This window comes from Callorhinchus milii, unplaced genomic scaffold (genome assembly GCF_018977255.1).
Source record: "Callorhinchus milii isolate IMCB2004 unplaced genomic scaffold, IMCB_Cmil_1.0 Scaffold14, whole genome shotgun sequence".
Classification (NCBI taxonomy): domain Eukaryota; kingdom Metazoa; phylum Chordata; class Chondrichthyes; order Chimaeriformes; family Callorhinchidae; genus Callorhinchus; species Callorhinchus milii.
In genome coordinates, this window is record NW_024704755.1 from 5,035,448 (window position 1) to 5,054,880 (window position 19,433).

Here is a 19,433-nt window from a genome sequence, read left to right on the forward strand (position 1 = left end):
ATGTCATTTTGTTTTATCCATTAGAAGTGCTGTTTTATTTCTTTGTATTTGAATTGTATTAATAAATACCTCAAATGACTGTATATAAATAAAAACTCTAAGCCTTCCTGAAGCTGAACGCTCATTTGGGCACAAAACCAACAAATCACAAAAACAAAGTGTACTGGCATCAATGGGGGGGATGCAACCCGGATTTTAAGATGTTACTGCCCTCCAAATTCCCCACATCCTTTCCTAAGGTGCAGAATTCTCCTGAATTACTAGTTTTAATTAAATGACTGTTTAACACACAGATAATGAAATGTCTGCTGTTTCATTGTCAGGCCACAAGTATACCTCTGGTATTTAACACAGCCCATAAGCTTTCTGCTGAAAAAGGCACAGGATGTCACAATAGCTCCATTTAAACACTCAATATTTCACTCCATTTGCAGATGGATTGTAAAATGTATCTTCAAGCAAATCAGCTGGCATAAAGAGCAACACCAATGAGAACGGAGGGTGAGAGAGGAACTCAAATTTATCATCAAAACTGAAGAAACACAGACAATACTAAAAGCAAACACACTGGTAATCAATATATGAAAGCTGTGTGGATAATAACCAACCACACGTTATAGTATTATAATTATTCTTCATTATTGTTGCTGTACAGAAAAACGCTTTGTCACAAAAGGAAATTTTTATGCTATTCCAATAAGAATTGACAAGTGGCAACTAGTCTTCCAACTGCAACTCTGCGAATTTGGTTTGTTATTGAAATGCTAGGAATGTCGTTTCAGTGTTATTCATACCCGAATTACACGAGCATTTGTGTCCAGACCAAAATTTACAAATCAATATATTTCTTACGTCTACAATGCTCAATTATGTTATTTATCCCCACCCTTGAGAATAATTGTTTTTGGGTCATAATGTTACAAGTGTCGCTCCCTGCACTAAAATGTTAGCTCTCTCTCAGCCCATGTTCAGCGTGCAAGAAGTGTCATCCATCGGGACCCAGAAGTTGGTGATTTTTGTGGTACAAAACGTTTCACAATGAGAATTAACTTTCTCTGATTGGAGAATGTTGGCAAAATAAGAATACCGATTTGTACCGGTTGAAATCAGAAATCAACATGTATGAACCACTCTGAAGGGATCAATTAGCAAATTTTATATTCTCACATTGTAAGTCAGAACATGGTCTGCACTATACTCCAGTATTTGAAGAATAGCCAATTTCAATAATTTATTCCCAATTATCATCTTCCAACTGTCATGGATCAGCTCTGTAGTGCCATGGCAACATTTTTATTCTTTATGAGCCAAAGGAAGGTTATAATGATCCACCATTGACTGTAATGCTTCATATCTTACCTGACAGTGGATAAGATAAATCTATGCTATATCTTGGTGGGTGGAAAAAGTGTAACATTGCAACACTTGACAAAGGCTTTTGCTCGGAAGTTATTGGAGCATAATTACTTTTTTTTAATCTATATAAAATGACAACAAAAGAAAACACAAGTATGCATATATTAATTCAAAGTTATTATCTTGCTGAAATGTCCTAACGTTATCAGTTCGCAATGCTCTTGAGTTTTAGACCAGAAGTCATGGGGTTGATTCCAACGCTCTGATCTCCCATCTCCTCAAGACCGGTATGCTCAAAATCGCATCAAAGCCCATCAACATTATGGACACCTTCTTCGTAAAAAGGCTTGGTAAACAAATGGGGAGAGGGGAGTTTGAAATTGTTAAAGCATAACATTAATATGAATGCATATTGTCAAACCGCTTACTCATGACATCACATCAATCTCACCTATAACCCTCTGTAACTTATCTACCCTGTTTGTTCATTTCTGCTTCACAACACTGCTGGGGTCACAGAGTGGATGGAAGCCGGTTTGTTCTGGTTACGAGCTTGTAACTAATAAAATGCCATGACCTCTCGAACAACACCAGTAACAATATTACCCATATGGCGCTCTAGTTGCATTCTAAAGGAGTAAAAGAACCAAATATCCCTGCCGCCATCGCAAGGACCAAATATTCCTTACTACCATCACAACGCAAGTAATACAAGGATGTTCCAGCTCATCTCACCTCCTTTTAACCAGTCCATCCTCTGAGACAACACCTGTGTGTGTGTGTGTGTATATATAGTATGTGTAACATATAATACAGATTGCTGACAAGAAGGACGTGTGTAGGCGTGTGTAAGATTTTCTTTAAGAATGTCAAGTTTTCAGTGCACGATCCACACAAGTTTTTTTTCCCCCAAAAAAACTTCACAGAGAGCTCAGGTGAAACATCAACGCGGAAATGGAATCAAGCAACAGGCAAACATGCCACCCACCAACAGGCTCTGGAGCAATTGGGGGGGGGTGGGGGAGCAATTGGGGGGGAGGGTGGGGGAGCAATTGGGGGGAGGGTGGGGGGGTGGGGGTGCAATTGGGGGAGGGTGGGGGGGGTGGGGGAGCAATTGGGGGGGTGGGGGAGCAATTGGGGGAGGGTGGGGGTGCAATTGGGGGGAGGGTGGGGGGGTGGGGGAGCAATTGGGGGGTGCGGGAGCAATTGGGGGGGTGGGGGTGCAAGCGCTTTGCTTAAGTAGCTGCAACACTAAAGGATAGTGGCAAATGGGGGGGGGTGGGGGAGAGAGAGGATTAAGACGGGCAACGATCTCGATGTGAAGCGCTCGCGGTGAGAGTGTGTGTGTGTTGGTGGGGGGCAGGTGGGGGAGGAAGGGAGAGATGACACCCCCCACCCCCCCCCAACCCCCTTCGGCACAAGCGATTGCTGCCACTTCGGCACGAACGCCGAGGAGAGAGAGTGAGAGAGAGAGGGTAAGAGCGCGGGCGGACGGTTTGTTTACAGACTCGGTGGGAACCCTTCAACCCGGCGTCAGGCTCCAAAGCTCTGCTTCTCCCCCCCCCCCCACCATCACATTACACTGGACCCGCCGCCACACACACACACACAGACACTCTGTGGATCATAAACTAAACCCCCCCTTTCCCCCCCCCCCCGACCCCCACCCATTCGTTTTCAAAAAAAAACCGTTGACGGGGAACCCGGAGCGCGAGCGGCGACCCCCTCTTTTTTTTTTACCTCCCGTCCGCTGCCGCTGCCGCTTCCACTTCCGCCTGCCCCCACTCCGGCCACCGTCACGTGATCCCCCCCTCCGCCCCGCCCCGCCCGGAAGTACACGGCCATCGGCACGAGCCCCGCCCCCTCCTACCCAACCAGCAGCCAATCGGCGAGCGGCTGTAGCAGAGCCCGACCCCGCCCCCCTTTCCCCCCCTCGCCCCGCCCCCCCACTCCAGGCTCCGCCCACCCAGAGCAGCTGAGCACAAGACAGGTGTGATGCTGCTCAGCTGGTCACCCCCTCCCTCCCCCTCCCTTACCCCCATGTCTGTGGCATTTGTGCAGTTTTTGAGTGGCATTGCACAATAATGATAAATTCCACCCCCAAGACGGCCCGAGGTTCCCCTCCGAAGACTTACGCGGTTTGTCATTGGTTTTGGTTGACTTGCCAAAACCCGACCCCCCCTCCCCTCGCCCCCACGCCCATCACGGCCCAGTTTTTTTTGGGGTTCAATTAATAAAAAAAACAGGTTTCGCAACCAGCCTAATTAGTCGATGTGTTATATTCTCGTTTTTTTTTAATGCAGGTTGGCAGGAAAATGTATCTCAATAGCACCGATCAGCTCCTCCCAATTTTCCGCGAAACGTGTCAAGATTGCCCCGCAATTGGGGGCAAATATCTCTGCACTTTTCTATTGGCCCAGGTCATCGGAAGGCAGAATCTGTCCTCCCATCGTATTGGAAAGACTGCTTGGCGCACAACCATCTGTTTGTTTCTCGCTCAATGCATATTCCAGCTCCATATTGCTGCACTGCAAAAGTCTGTGCGATTCTTATAGGCGTCATTGGCAAGCTACATTTTATAATATGTGCACACAAAGAAAACATTTTTAAATATGCTTTTTTTAAAAACAATTGCCACTACTTTATGTCACTCTGACAGTCATTACCTGTTTGAAAGGAAAGATCAAACAGATGATCTGTCCTCATGGTCCATCAAACACTGATTGCTAAAATAGCAATCTTTTAGTTTAGTCTACGAGCACATGTAAAATCTAATTCTTTTGTATATTTCTATTATTTATGCATCAGTTAATTACAATCGCAATATGGACACAATGCTAAACTTGTCAAATGGTGAGAAACATCCCTTAGCAAACAACAATGTATTCTGTACGTGAATTGACTGAAGCAGAACTAAAAAGGCAAAACTGTCCTCCAAACTGCAGGTAAAGACAAAATTGTGCTGCCACATTAACCTGATTGTGTTTTGAAGGTAGTTTCAGATGAAGTAATTTGATTAAGCGTGGATGTTTCAGGTCTCTACAAAAGAACTCTAAAAAACAGAACTCTACGAAAGAAAACTAAATAAAAAGCCAAACTCTCATTTTTTTTTAATATTGCAATGACCTGAAAACCTTTACATTCTTGGAGTATAACTTCATCTAACATCTAGGTTTTGAAGTTGGAGTGGTATTTTTCACATCAAACAGGCGCTTCACAAAATAAACTTGTAGAACACCAGATAAAACAATGACTGCACTCTGAGCTAATGACCACCAGGTCACATAATTATTGTTTGCTAAACCAAGAAAGTAATCGGCTCCTTTACGCATTCTGGCAAAGTTATAGTATCTCCACATGTGGAAGACATAGTTCTCCACTTTCATAGCCGTTTCCTGTCAAGGGGGAAAGCAAAAGAATATTAAATGGGTAAACAAAAATGACATTTGTGCAATAGATAGGAAAACTAAATGAAAATCAGTATGATGAAAAAGCAGGATATTTTGATAGCACAGCACTTAAGAGTATTTCATTCTTGGGCTGTGGAATTAAAAGCTATTAGAAACTAACAGTTCTGGAATTTTAGTTACACACAAATAAGACGTCTGTTATTTGATTAAACAAAAAGAATTTTCCAGCTCCAAGAAATTATCTAGAGAAAATTGATCCTGCAAAGTAATAAAAGGCACTTTTTTTTTAAGTATCAACAAGAAGTTATAAATAGAGGGAAATTGTAATGAATCACAAAGGGATTGTAAAAAGTTAGATGTGAGAAAGGATGAGGGAAGAAATGAGAAACATTATTTTTCTATTAAATTTGATGTAAAGTGCCCCTGAGAATTTTCTAGCATTAATGACATTGTAGGTTTCATGAGTTCAGCCCTCATGTGAGTTACTCAATTACCACCCGACCTCAGCAAAGGTGTTCCAAAAAAGACATATTAAAAGTCAGCAGTCTGTAATACAAAATCCAGGTTGGCATGAAGTTCTATGAACCTACCCGAATTGCAGAAACTGTGTCATTCAATCCAATTCTTTCTAGATTTTCTCTTTTTTTGTCATCAAATCTGTCATAGTAAACACCGAAGTTGAGAAAGATCTGCTTCGATCCAAAGCTGGTCAAAAAGTTATTCAAACAGAACTGGTAAAACCCTGACAAATGCAAAAGATTAAAATGAATGAATTATTGATATATTGGTCTAATTCTGCATTATTGTTCATCATGCTTATTATGCTCTTGTTATATGGTCTAATTCTATTTATTATGTTTTTCTGTATTATGGGTAGAATTCACTAAACTATAAAAAAATTAGGAAAATGCCATACAAAGAACACAAATTATTTTCTCGCCATAAAGATTAAATTACAGCAAGTTGTATTTATATAGTGCCCGCCTGCAGGGTAGCATTCCAGAGCGCTTGATTATTGGGCAAGTAGTCAGTCACAAAACCTAAAGCATGCTTCAAGAACTCTGCTTCATCTTCTGCTTACTCCGGCAAAACTCCAGAAAATAACTGTATGAACAGAGTTCCCCAGGTAGAGGAGTATGAGGTTTCACAGCTGCAGACTTTAACTTATACATTATGTTGAAGTACAGCTGCAACATCCATTCTGTTTTCATGAGACATATGAAGTGCCGGATCAAATCTCAGTCACTCTTTTTGTGCTGATCTGTTCATAATCTTTTATGCCCAATTTATTAATGCTGTAAACTACATTACTTCCATCTGTAAAGCAATTTAGAAGCAGAAAAGCCTATTCATACTGCCACCTGCCGATGCTTGCAGAAAGGGGAAAAACATACAAACGCGATGAGACATACCTGACTCATTGGTTTTAAAGTTGATTTGCCCACTTGCCTCAGCAGATGTATCTATCAAGCTTCCACTCGGGGCATTAATTGAGACGGTGATGGCTCTACTATTCTGTATTCCCATCACCCACTGAACCTAGGAATTGAAAGACATTTCCGAAAAGAAAATAAACATTTCAAAATAATCAATGCCATCCACAAACTCCGGATTAATTTTAACTTGCTCTTTGAAATAAATTATATTTTCCTTCTGTTAAAAAAAATGGAACAGTTCTTAGAATTTTTGTTAAAAACTATTTATGACACTATTAATAGTCATTCAGGCCAGCATATCTCACTTATTAGTGGGGAAGAGGGAAACCAGGATTTCTTCATAATATAAAATAAAAATGGCAGTAAGGAATCTAATTGTCATCACGGTATTAATAAATCATAAGGCGATAGCAGTTTAAACATTTCCTGAGTACCTCAAATTTTCTACATTTTATGTCTCACTTATACACTGATGTGACCCCAAACCAAACTAAAACACAAGATCCTACTTCATAGCTGAAGTAAAAATATCCCATCTGCTCCGCGTACTGCCAGAAACATTCCTGTCCACCTCCTTGAACAATGATAGAGAAGTCGTATTGATCTGCGCCACCGAATACATCTGGGTCACTGGAATCACTCATCGCCTCAATCCTTTGACATTTTGTATTTGTAAGCAGGATAAAACACAAATACCCAAACACAATAACCGCTGTAGACATTTTTACTGCCAGAGAAATGGTTTGCAATACATCTAGAAAAATGTGACTGAAACCTTAATAAAATGGCACAGCCCATTGGAAATAATTAACTTTTTTATCTAATCTACAATGCCCATTAATCCTGTCCAATGTCTTTTACACCTGTAAAAAAGAATTATAAGTCTTCCGGAAAAAAAAGCTAAACTATTACACAATCTATATAGAACATGAAAAAGTCCATTCCGCTTGCTATTTCCAATTATATTCCATTGTAATCAAAATCAAGCAGCTTGTTTGCTGATGACTGGGTGTAAAACACTCCTATTGCAAAACCTCTCTTTAAGCGCTTCATCCCATCCACCAATGTCATGAGAGAAAACAAAATATTACACTGATGTTCTCTGATCCCCAAAGGATCATCAAGTAGAACTCCTAAATGTTCATCTATCCCCTCATAAACTTTACAGATCTAATTACAACAGGTCATTCTCTGAAACCTCTCTAGCATAAAGACAGGGTGCCCAAAATCATACAGCATTCCACCAGCAATCTACACTTCTGACTGGAGATAAGATGAATTTTAGTACTTGGTAAATTAGTGGCTGTACTAAAAATGAAAGATCTTGGATTCCTACAGAAACAAATGTGACCTTTACTGTGATCCCTGGGACGCCAAGTCACCCGCCGGTCAAAACATTCTGCAGGTACTTAAAAGGGAGCCTGATTTTTTTTAAAAAAGTACTATCAATACAAGTTTACTGTCGGACACTTTTTTTAAAAAAAGCGGATTTAAGAACTACTTGGATTTATGAACCACCACAATGTTTTCACTTTTTTATATATATATATATACAGAAAGCATAAAGGCTGTGTTTAGGATTTTCTGGCTTGCTGACCCATTTTTACAATGTTTGCTCTGCCCCCAACAATCGTGCAATTCTCAAATTCAAAGGTGAGAATGGACAAACTGGTAAAGGAAGCCACAAATTACCAAAGTTTAAAAAATACAATTTATTTGCAAAATGTTTTAGTCACAACCTATGTTTAAAGCAGAAAACACAAAATGTAACTAACATAAGACATTTAGACATATAAAAAAATACAGGAGACAAATTTATTAAACATTTGAGCATAACATGCTTAAACTTTTCAAATTGTAACAAGTGGATTAAAGGGGACATGAAATATTTTTACAAGTTAGAAGATTTTACATAAATATTCACTTCATTGGCAAACAAGGAATACTTTTTTTTACAAAAACAAAATCCAAATTTTGATAATTCTACATAACTAAGTCAGATCAGATGCATTTTCAAGATAAAGGTAATTTTTTTCATAATACAAAAAAGTATGTAGGACGGTATCGTATAAATATCTTGGCAAGACATTACTGCATGAACTCACAGGAATTCAGTATTTTTTCTTTCACTTCAAACTTGAACCAGCTTTGGTAAAAAACATAAGACCTTCATTTAAAAATTGGAGTTAAGGCTAGAGAAAAGTCAGTCTTTTGTTTTCATACATTTTGTACAATAACATACTGCACAGCATAACTAAGAAAGGTAAAATGTACATGAAAACTTGTTAGCATCTGATTTTATAGGCAGTCAAATGATGTTAGCATAATAAGAGTTTATAGATTTAAGTTTTTTCTGACCATCTATTTGCTTCTATTTTGGAGGATTGAAGTATTTTTTCTTAAACATTTTTGATGTTTAGACTTTCGATTTCAAGAAATTGGGTCATGATAGCAAGCTAGTGTGAGATAAGCAATCCGGTTTCAATGGTATTCAATAGCACCTCAACATCTTCCTTAAGGTCTTGTGGGGAAAAATACCACTAAGTCTAGCCAAAAATTGGCAGATTTGATTCCCCACCTCAACCAAAGTGCAACAACACCTCCCCTTGAGTTAAAGAAGAGAAAGCCAAGCAGGACTCCCACTCTAGATACACATCTAAGGTCAGCTGGAAAATACGCATCTGTAGACCTGCAGCAACAGAACATAAGGCTCCAAATGACTCACCGTCTAGGAATCACACAAAGAATAAGAATTTGGTCAAGACCAGATAGAGTTCGTGTTCAAGACAAATTGGCAAAAAAAATGCACATAGTGAGCATTTTGAGTGGTGAATTTGATGAGAGAATTAATTATTCAGTAGAGTGACTACTCAGGAGACAAATGAATATGACAACAATTAAAGAAAAATTAAGGCCTGACAAAGGAGCCTATCATTTAAGAGTGCAAAATTCTTTATTCTCTGTGTGGATACGTTTAAGCAATTTGTATATAGTGATGTTCTTTACAGTAAATAAGTACACTGAAGAGCGTAAAAGATTGGAAAGACTGCATAATTCAGTATACATAAGTAATAAAGACTATGTACAGTAGTGAATTGGAGCACTTTCTAATGAGCTTCATTGCCAGTGGTGCCGCATTGTAATTGATTTACTGGATGGGAATTCAGAATTAAGCGGTGAAGGATGAAGAGGTTATAAGAGTAAAATGTCCAAGGTTACATAAACGCAGAAGCATAAGTCGAAAGTTCCTTTCTCCTATTGGCTGCTACCAGTTCTCAGAATATTACTTGAGCACAGACAAACTAATCTCATGTGTTCAAAATAAAATATGTAAAGGTATTGATTTCCACAGAATTGGAAAAAAATTTAACAAAATGAATGCATTTAAATTTTAATTCATGTTATAGCTGATTTCCAACAAGTGCCTAGCACTGCCTGCCACTATGATATACACGTCCAACCTCTGTAAAGAAAAGTGGAAATTTTCATTTAGGGAAAGATTCCAACGTACCTTTTGTAACATCAAAAACTTTTTAAAAAAAGTCAGGGCTCTTCAACAAGGTGGGACTGAATCACTTTATAGTATAAAGTAATTACCAAAATCAGTAGATACAGTTAAGTTTAAAAGCCTTACTAACTATATCAAACCAAGCTTATGCATTGTCCTCCATCGATCTTTAATCATGACGTTAGTTCGGTCACAAAACGGATAACTTTTCAGGATCTTCCCCCAATTCCCTACTCCAAACTTTCGCACACCTCGTTTAATCCATTCGCTTTCTTCCACTGTCCACCTCTAGAAGATTAACAAAGAGTATTATTGTGGTGCCAGACCAACCAACACAAGTCACAAAAGAAACAATGCTCTCTCATTAATCTGCTGTATGATATTCTTAAACATATGTGTTAGAATTATTTACCAGTAGAGCAAATGCACCTGATCACTTCAGACTACCCAAAAATTGACAGCAAGGAAAATCTTAAATTTAAAACTATATATTTAATATCTGTTGAAGATTGACGCTTACTGTGTTGCTCGACATTTAGTAAGATACAGTACAACTTTGTAGATAACCAGAATCACATTGCGATCAATAAATCAGCATGGGGGAGAGCAAGCTAAACACTGGCCGACTCCATTATGTGGGATATTAGAACATTACATAAAAAATGCACGAATGTATAAAAATAGGTAATTTACCTGACGTCTGGATGAAATTGAAAAAGTACTCTCCGTTGGCGAGGTCCTTCCATGGCCTATTAAGCAATTAAGAGTAATTAACTCTTGCTCTAATAAATAATGCACATCAATTTACAAAAATTGTATCACCACATTTTAATAATTTCCCCAAAATTATATTTAATAGCCCCTTAGAAAACAGTTTGTTTATTTGTTGAGAATTCCTACAGTCAAATATGAAAATTGTATGTGTCGTTTTAAGACAAGCCCAGGCGCAAGATACTTAAAATCTAAATACAAAATACATTTTGTTGTTCCACCTACAGAGCACAATGGTCCAGAGTTAGCAGTTCCTACAGATCCATAGCCTGGATTAAAATCGTGATATTTTGAATCCATAGAAATTTAGACCAATTAGAAATATCCACAAAATAAAAATGCCATACAAACATCCAAATTCATTGCTAAATTATTCTAAAAACTGAGATAAGAACTAGGGTAATAAAAGGCAAGGGATTATCTCTGCATCAACACATTTTAAAAAAATATGATCAACTCCACATTGAAGATTAGTGTTAATATTCTATATATTAGCAAAAAAGCAACAAATATGTAATTAACTTTATTATAGCAACTTAGAATTTAATAGAAATCGAGATCAATAAATTTGGTAGATAAAAATCTTTATTGAAGTGTTACTTGTGCTAATCTCAATTTAAAAGTGCTTCTATGCCAGTCAATACTCTTGAAAGCCTGGTGTTTACTCACTGGTGGCTTGAGGTATAGCAAACAGAAATTCCTCATCACTCCATTCCTCCTTGTTTTCAACCATTTGAAGCTCACGTAAATTAGATCTAAGGGTAGAATTAAAGATTATATAGCAATCATCACATCCAACATAGACAATGCATAGACAAATTAGTAAGCAGACAAATCAATAAGCTAATGAGGAGAAATTTCACCTGGGACTAAATTACTATTTATATAGCATTTTAGAGCATCCAGAATTTGGCAAATTAAATTAAATTCAGTCTTAATTTTGAAGGCACGTGACTGTAAAATTCTTTTTAATAATGAGAGAAAACTGAATTCAATGTTAAGACTGAATTCAAATTTGCCAAATTCAGGATGCTCTTAGATGCTAATAGAACAAAGCTAGACCCAAGTGGAATTGCAAAATCATTTGGTTAGAATTAACTTCAGATGATGTCATAAGGCGCTATACCAAATGCAAGGGCAATATTATTATTGTATTCATCAACAATTCAGTGTATTTCAATTGCTATGTAAATTATTGCATTTGTAAATGATCCAGTGATTTCTCCTAATTATAATGCAACATATGGTTCAATTTGCATTACAGTAGAACTTCAGTCAGAACATTATAATTATTTTCTCTCTGTCTGAAATACTTGCTTTTCAAAGGATTCCACTTGAATTTACTGAAACCTCACCTCTTGCCTTGAAGTGTTCCAGTTTCTTTGCTTAGCCTTTCAACAGGAGAGCTTGAATCATTTGATGACCCTGGGGAATAGACCTGGCAATGCTGGAAATGCCTCCTCCCACTCTGGACTGGGATTTCGGGTGTTTTCAGTCCACTCCCACTCTGGACTGAGATTTCGGGTGTTTTCGGTCCACTCCCACTCTGGACTGAGATTTCGGAAGTCTCCACCTCACTGTCGGGCTCTATAACAAACCGAGACACCCGTGTGCCATCTGTTTCTATCCTCTGCCTCTTTCGTCTTGGCACTTCTTTGTTTCCTTCAGGTATTTTAAAATCAAGTTTATCTAGCTTTTCAAAGACTGTTGGTGTGCCCATTGATGAATTAAAAAGGATGTTGAATGCAGTGTGAAGAGCTGTACGACTGCAAATCAGGCTTGGTTCAGCTTTCACCCTAAAAGATGGCACAAATTGTAACACAAATTACTTCAAAAATTACTACTTCATGATTTTTTTTTACTTCTGCAGAATCAATAGGTACCATGCAAGAATAATAGCAATGCTGCTCAACAGTTAAGTCTCCATGTAATTAATGAAAAGCTAGACTTTAATATGAAATTAATGCTGCCATTCATTTGTAACCAAAGCGGAACCAGGCTTAAAATATTTAGCATATTAGTTTCTGTAATCTATCAAACAAAATTAGATTTTTTCAACTGCTCAGTAGCAACTTATGCTTTATTGTATTTAACAAATAAATTGTTTCCCTCATGCACTATTTGGGGAAATAACTACCTTAAAAGCTAAATTGTAACTATTTTGGAACCAATTGATCTGTCAGTGACCAGCTTAATTTACATTTTTAATTTTTTTTAATAACATTTAGAATTAAATGCATATTTCTTCTTACTGACCCATTGTTCTTTGGGTAAAATGATAAACCAGTATCCTGGTATCAATCAATCTTTTTCAAATTTGGAAAAAAATACATTCAGTCTTAATAGTGTTTTTAGACTTTGCTTGAGCAGAACAACAACTTGCACCTATATAGCATCCTCCACACAGGGTAGCGTCTCAAGAGTGTTTAAACAGCATAAGTAGTTGCCTACATAAGTCGCTACTTTTCAAAGTGGCTTGTTACTTTTGAGACACTGAAACATGCTACTATTTTCGTTTATTTTTTCTTTATATCAACAATTTTGAAACACTGCTTAAGTTGACATAACAAAAAAACCTCCAGTAACCTCTTAGAACAGATGCGACATTTATCCTCTGGATTCGATGAGCACTGATTTGATTTCTCTTCTTGCATCTTAGTCACTTCCAATGCAGAGTTTGAAATGGATTTTTTTGCAGTCTGAAGGCAAACACAGTGTACATGAATGTTTTAGCTCTCATTAAGGTAAGAGATGGCAGGATAAATTCCCTACACTGCACTCAATGCTGACTTGCATCACAGATTGCATGAATTTTACACTATGAAGTTTTAAAAGAAAAAATCAAAATACAATTAAGTCAGCAATAGCATAAATGCAGTTAACATTTGGCAACTTCTCACAAAAATCATGCAATTCTAAGATGCAGCTATAAATAGCAACCAATTTTCCCCTTTGACTTCTTTCCTCAGAGGCAGCCACATTACCACAGAAAAGTTAAAATAAAAATGGTAAAATGCATGTCACAGGAAAGAGGGAACTTAAATCTATGAATGTGCACATTTAAAACAAGTTACACTACTTTAGATGCTGAAATACATTATACCAGACCATCCAAACTGAATTTAAATACATACAAGAAGCAGAAAAGGTTCACGGTTGTCAATCAAACGGTCCACAAAAGCCATCATTTTAATTTTGAATTCACTGTACATATAGAAACGAAGATCAGGATGGGAGCAATTCCTCTCTCTAATAACAGCTGAAAGCAATTTCTAAGAAAACAAGAAAGGACAAAACATTTTAAGACTGCAGCATAATAACAAAAGTATAATTCAACTAATTATAACTGCACACTAACAGGAAAAATACATTGTATACAATACAGCGGAATCTCGGTGATCCACCATAATAAACAGACCTGGAAATTCACGTATGTTGACATTACACTGTACGTGCTGTGCTCCCATCCCTGGCTGACTCAATTCCCATATCCCTCATTCCCACATTCAAAACTTTCTAATCTGCAAAAACAGATATCTGGCCCAATTGAACACTAACACACCTGGTCATCAGCCTTTGTGATATGTGTTCGTAGGATCTTGGAAGCTTCTTCAAAGCAGCTCTTCTTAATATAACGAACCACAGCCTTCAGAAAGAGAATATGAAAATGTTACTCAAAAGCTTGCTTTATTTGGGAACATTGAACAAGCAACCTGGATGACAATCCATCTGTTTAAAAGAATTCAGGGATTGCCAAAGAATGGTCACTCAGATTTCTATTTGTGTGCAATGCAAGATAAAAAAATACGTATTGCTTTTCACAGATGGTTACTGAGGACAAACTACTGCTTACTCATTACGACAGTAGTTTGCATTAGCTTTACACCCAACTTCCGGTGTCAAAACCAATGACTAAACAAATTAAAAATGATTTAAAATCATTGAATTAACCTGTATTTGTATAGCTTCTCCGATCTTTTGGATCATTCCTTCATCCAATGAGAACTCATTCTTTATCCGGTCAAGAATTGTTAAAACAGATTCCAGTGATATGGTGTTTCTTTCTGTATAAAAGTAATGAAAGGTAGATTTGTAAATACACACTTACCACATAAAGGTATGTGCAAAAAGTCAATTATATGCTTATTTTGCTTACCAAATTTGGCTAGAAACCATATTATAAGAAGCTTTTTTGCAATCTCCTCTGTGTCATTGTATGGCCCTTTCAAAACAGCTGTAAATAAAAATAGAATACGAATATAAAATAAAAATATCAGTAGGTCTGAATAAAAGCCTGGTCCACGATCAACTTTTTAAACAACTGTTGCCATTTACACTGAAAACTATAATAGTAATGTTACCCGTTTTATTTACTAAACTTTTTCCCCATTTCAAGCATTCAGTATCTGCATCCAGGTCAGATACCCCAAACTATCAGTAAAGCTCCTTGTACAGTATTTGCCAACTGAACCACCATGAGACTTATTTTACCAGACTACTACCTTCCATGTTATAATGTTAAAACAGTCCAGCTCTATTTCGCTGTGCGAGGAGTTCCTTCCACAAGTCCCGTGCACTCCGATGCCCACTGACAAAACCAATCCCAACGAGCTTCTATTTAAAATATTTGTAGGTAAAATGATATAAGGTTCTGTACTCAAAAGCGTGCGGGGGTGGGGTTAAGACCGCACCAGAGGAAGAAAATTTCGTGTGTAAACACTACCGACATTGACTCAAGATAATAATAATAATAATAATCCTTGCATTTCATATAGCACCTCCTCGCGGTCTTCAAGGTGCCTCAAAGCGCTTCACAGAATATACTGTAAAGTGCATAAGACATCCAGTAACGTCGTGCGAGCGTCGAGGCCAACTTCACTTCGAGTTTGAGCGCCTAAACTCCGGACTCGCCTGTTATAACGTCCAGGATGGCGCAGAACTGCTCGTCTTGGCCGCTCCTGAACGCTTCGAGGGCGCAGTGCAAGTTATACTCCAGGATCCAATGGTTCACGGTTTGCTGGGGACCCGGCGCGTCTGCTCCGTCCCCGGCTTTCCTCTTCCTCGGATTCCGCCCCGGTGGCGATGCGGGTGGCGCCAAAGACCCGTTCAGGTCCCGCCGCTCGGCGTCCGTGTCGCTATCGGAGCTGTAGGCCCCGTCCCGCGATGCTGCCATTTCTGGCGCGCAAAAGGGGGGGCAGCCGGACGTACCCGGAGGTTTCCGGCCTCCCGGAAATAACGTCACGCGCCCATCACGCGTTGAGGATAAAAGTGGAACTTTTGCGCCGCCATGTTGGTGAGGTCAAATACCAATCGCAATCCCTGCACTTAATACAGCGCTTTGTCACATCTTCAAGGCGTCTCAAAGCGCTTCACAGAACATACTGTGAAGTGGATTGACTATGGGGAAAACAGGGCAGCCAATTGCGCACAGCAGCGTCCAACAAAGGGTTGTGGATTGAAGCAACCAATTTATTATTTTTGTAACGGATTATTACTCCCCCACCGGCAAGCAATTTGCCTATCGACTAGCAACCGGGTTCCTACTTACTACTACGTAAACAGAGGAAAAATATTGCAACCGAAGGGAAAAAAGTCATGATTTTGCAGCTATAATTCTGTAATATTACAAGAGCAACAGATGTTAGCCATTCAGCCCCATACACCGAGCCTGTTTACACCCGTTTGTTAGATCTTATTTTTTGAAGCGCTTTGAGATGCCTCAACTACATGAAGAGGCGCTACATTAAATGCAAGGATTATTATCACTGTAGAATGCATACCTGCCAATCTTGCTAAAGAAACAAAAGCAGTAGAAGTTCAGCAAACAAGAGAATTCGGCACATTCATTTTAACTTTCATTTGCATCATGTTCAGCATTTATTCAGCAAAAATCAAGAATATTTATTTTGTTGGCCAATACTGCTCCAGAGGAAGTTCAAATTGGCCAAAGTGCCTCCTTTTGTACAATCTTGTGTTTACATAATAATACATTAGAATATACAGCACAGAAACAGGCCATTTGGCCCAACTTGTCTATGCCAGTGTTTATGATCCAAATGACCTCCTTCTGCCCTTCCCCAACTAAGCCTTCAAGCATAACCTTCTATTCCTTTCTCCTTCATGTACCTATCTAGCTTTCCCTTACATACATATATGCTATCTGCCTCAACAACTCCTTGTGGTAGAATGTTCCACATTCCAACTAGTCCCTGTGGGAAGAAATTTCTTCTAAACTTCCCTATTTGATCTATTTGTGACTATTTTACATTAAGGGCCCCTGGTTTTGGTCTTCCACACCACAACAACAACAACAAGATTCCATTTATAAAGCGCCTTTCACGTCAGGAGGACGTCGCAAGGCGCTGCACAGTTGGGTCATGACCCGAGCAGGGGGGAAATGGTCAGGGTGAGGGGAGGGGAGGGAGCGAGGAGGGGGGAAATGGTCAGGGTGAGGGGAGGGATGGGAGGGAGCGAGAAGGGGGAAGAGAGTCGAGAGGGGAGCTGAAGGCTCGGTCAAAGAGAAAGGTTTTGAGACCGGCCTTGAAGGAGGAGAGGGAGGAAGCAAGGCGAAGGCACTGGGGGATAGAGTTCCAGAGCCTCGGGGCTGAAGGCCCGACCACCAATGGTAGGGCGATTGGGGCGGGGGACGTGGAGCAGACCGGAGCCGGAGGAACGGAGGGTACGGGCAGGTAGGTAGGGGGATAGTAGGTTGGAGAGGTAGGAGGGAGCAAGGCCGTGAATGGCCTTGTAGGTGAGGATGAGGATCTTGAAATCAATCCTCTGGGGGATGGGGAGCCAGTGGAGGCGAGCGAGGGTGGGAGTGATGTGGTCGCGGTGTCTGGTGCGGGACAGTACACGAGCTGCAGAGTTCTGAATGACCTGCAGCTTGTGGAGGGAGGTGGCGGGAAGGCCGCGAGGAGAGAGTTCCCATAGTCCAGCCTTGAGGTGACAAAGGCGTGAACCAGGGTTTCAGCCGCGTGAGGGGTGAGGTAATGGCGTAGTCTGGCGATGTTCCGGAGGTGATGGAAGGCAGTGCCAGTTGTGGTGCGGATGTGAGGGAGAAAGGACAGCTCAGGGTCGAACAAAACGCCGAGGTTCCTGACTGGCTTTGAGAGGTGGAGAGTGCAGCCTTGGATGCTGATGGTGTCGGCGCCTGAGGTGCGGAGGCGCTGACGCGAACCAATCAGGAGGGCCTCGGTTTTTCGCACGTTGAGCTGAAGAAAGTTGTCTCTCGTCCAGGACTCGATGTCGGACAGGCAGCTGTCAGGACATCGGTGGTCGTGGAGTTGAGAGTAGAGGAGGAAAGGTAGAGTTGGGTGTCATCCGCATACATGTGGAAGTTAACTCCATGTCTGCGGATGAAGTCACCAAGGGGGAGCATATAGAGGGTGAAGAGGAGGGGACCGAGGACAGAGCCCTGAGGGACTCCACATGAGACAGTACGGGGGGTGGAGGAGAAGCTATTTGTCGAGACAAAGTGAAGACGGTGAGAAAGGTACGACCTAAACAACAACAACAACAAGATTCCATTTATAAAGCGCCTTTCACGTCAGGAGGACGTCCCAAGGCGCTGCACAGTTGGGTCATGACCCGAGCAGGGGGGAAATGGTCAGGGTGAGGGGAGGGGAGGGAGCGAGGAGGGGGGAAATGGTCAGGGTGAGGGGAGGGATGGGAGGGAGCGAGAAGGGGGAAGAGAGTCGAGAGGGGAGCTGAAGGCTCGGTCAAAGAGAAAGGTTTTGAGACCGGCCTTGAAGGAGGAAAGGGAGGAAGCAAGGCGAAGGCACTGGGGGATAGAGTTCCAGAGCCAAACCACTCAAGGACAGTGCCTTGAAGGTTGAGGTGGGAGGACAAGCGGTGGAGTAGGATAGCGTGGTCGACCGTATCGAATGCTGCCGATAGGTCGAGGAGGACGAGGAGGCAGAGGGAGCCCTGGTCACAGATGGTCAGGATATCATTGGTGACCTTGACCAGGGCAGTTTCTGTGCTACGGGCAGCACGGAAACCTGACTGAACAGTTGAAACATCTTCCCTATGTCTACCCTATCAAAACCGCACAAAGCAGGGGGGTTTTTCATGCCCAGTACAAGAAAAATACACCGAATTGGGTGTCATCCGACGTGAAAGGCGCGATACAAATGCAATTTGTTTTTGTTGAACCCGTCCAATCTGGTACTAATGGACACAAGCTTTCCCTCACTCGCCCCTTCACCGAAGGGAAAAAAATGTCATGTTTTTGCTGCTGTGATTCTCTAACAATACAAGAGCAACGGGCAACAAGAAGATTACATTTGTATCGCGCCTTTCACGTCGAGAGGATGTCCAAAGGCGCTGGACAGGGCACAGCGTTTCAGACCCGAGCTGGGGTCAGGGGGGGAGGAGGGAGGGGACGGGAAGGTGGGGGGGTGACCGACGGTGGGGGGTGACCGAAGGTGGGGGGTGACGATGGGGGGGGTGACCGACGGTGGGGGGTGACCGACGGTGGGGGGGTGACTGACGGTGGGGGGTGACCGCCCGCATGCTCGAAGAGGAGGGTCTTGAGGCGGGACTTGAAGGAGGCTAAGGAGTGGGGGGGGGGGGGCGAGGGGGCCGAGGCGAGGCGATTGGGGAGAAGGAATTCCAGAGGTCGGGGGCAGAGCGGCTGAAGGCTCTCCCGCCAACGGTGGGGCGGAGGCCATCCGCCCCCCCCCACCCGCCGAGCCTGTTTACGCCCGTCCGTCAGATCCCGGCGGGTCTTCTTACTTGTTCGAGAGCGCTCTGAGACGTCCGAAACGCACGACGGAGGCGCTGCGGCGAAGGCGAACGCGAGGACCGTCGGCGCGTAACGCAAACACCCCGACCCGTCCGTCGTACGATCAGAGCTGCGTCGCATCACGTGACGCTCCGCCCGCCCCGCCCCCCCCCAGCGTGTGACGTATCGGACCTGAGCCGCCTCGGGATCCTATTGGCGGGCGG

The 19,433-nt window shown here is 41.4% G+C and overlaps 3 protein-coding genes across 6 annotated transcripts in view; all 3 read right to left on the reverse strand.

Annotated features, from left to right (window-relative positions):
- Positions 1 to 3,170, reverse strand: part of wwp2 (WW domain containing E3 ubiquitin protein ligase 2) — a 66,506-nt gene extending 63,336 nt beyond the window's left edge. For both annotated transcript variants that reach the window (XM_042340239.1, XM_042340238.1), the window contains exon 1: positions 3,097 to 3,170. The gene's annotated coding sequence lies outside the window, so the exon portion shown is untranslated. The remainder of the gene's footprint in view (positions 1 to 3,096) is intronic.
- Positions 3,171 to 4,461: 1,291 nt separating this feature from the next.
- Positions 4,462 to 6,924, reverse strand: tmed6 (transmembrane p24 trafficking protein 6). The gene is made up of 4 exons (XM_007889289.2): positions 6,712 to 6,924; positions 6,179 to 6,305; positions 5,357 to 5,508; positions 4,462 to 4,751 (listed from the first exon to the last, which is right to left on the reverse strand). Exons 1-4 carry the CDS (start codon positions 6,922 to 6,924, stop codon positions 4,518 to 4,520), a joined length of 726 nt encoding a protein of 241 aa, XP_007887480.1. The 3' UTR covers positions 4,462 to 4,517.
- Positions 6,925 to 7,908: 984 nt separating this feature from the next.
- On the reverse strand, positions 7,909 to 19,376 carry terfa (telomeric repeat binding factor a). Of its 3 annotated transcripts, none has more exons than XM_042340248.1 (10): positions 19,221 to 19,376; positions 14,638 to 14,715; positions 14,433 to 14,545; positions 14,044 to 14,127; positions 13,616 to 13,753; positions 13,068 to 13,180; positions 11,837 to 12,277; positions 11,151 to 11,236; positions 10,404 to 10,459; positions 7,909 to 9,998 (listed from the first exon to the last, which is right to left on the reverse strand). In XM_042340248.1, exons 1-10 carry the CDS (start codon positions 19,348 to 19,350, stop codon positions 9,840 to 9,842), a joined length of 1,398 nt encoding a protein of 465 aa, XP_042196182.1. In that variant the 5' UTR covers positions 19,351 to 19,376; the 3' UTR covers positions 7,909 to 9,839. The 3 variants fall into 3 exon arrangements, with proteins under 3 accessions (XP_042196182.1, XP_007887481.1, XP_007887482.1); XM_007889290.2 differs by lacking the exon at positions 19,221 to 19,376 and adding an exon at positions 15,393 to 15,848; XM_007889291.2 differs by lacking the exon at positions 19,221 to 19,376 and adding an exon at positions 15,246 to 15,266.
- Between the last annotated feature and the right edge of the window lie 57 nt (positions 19,377 to 19,433).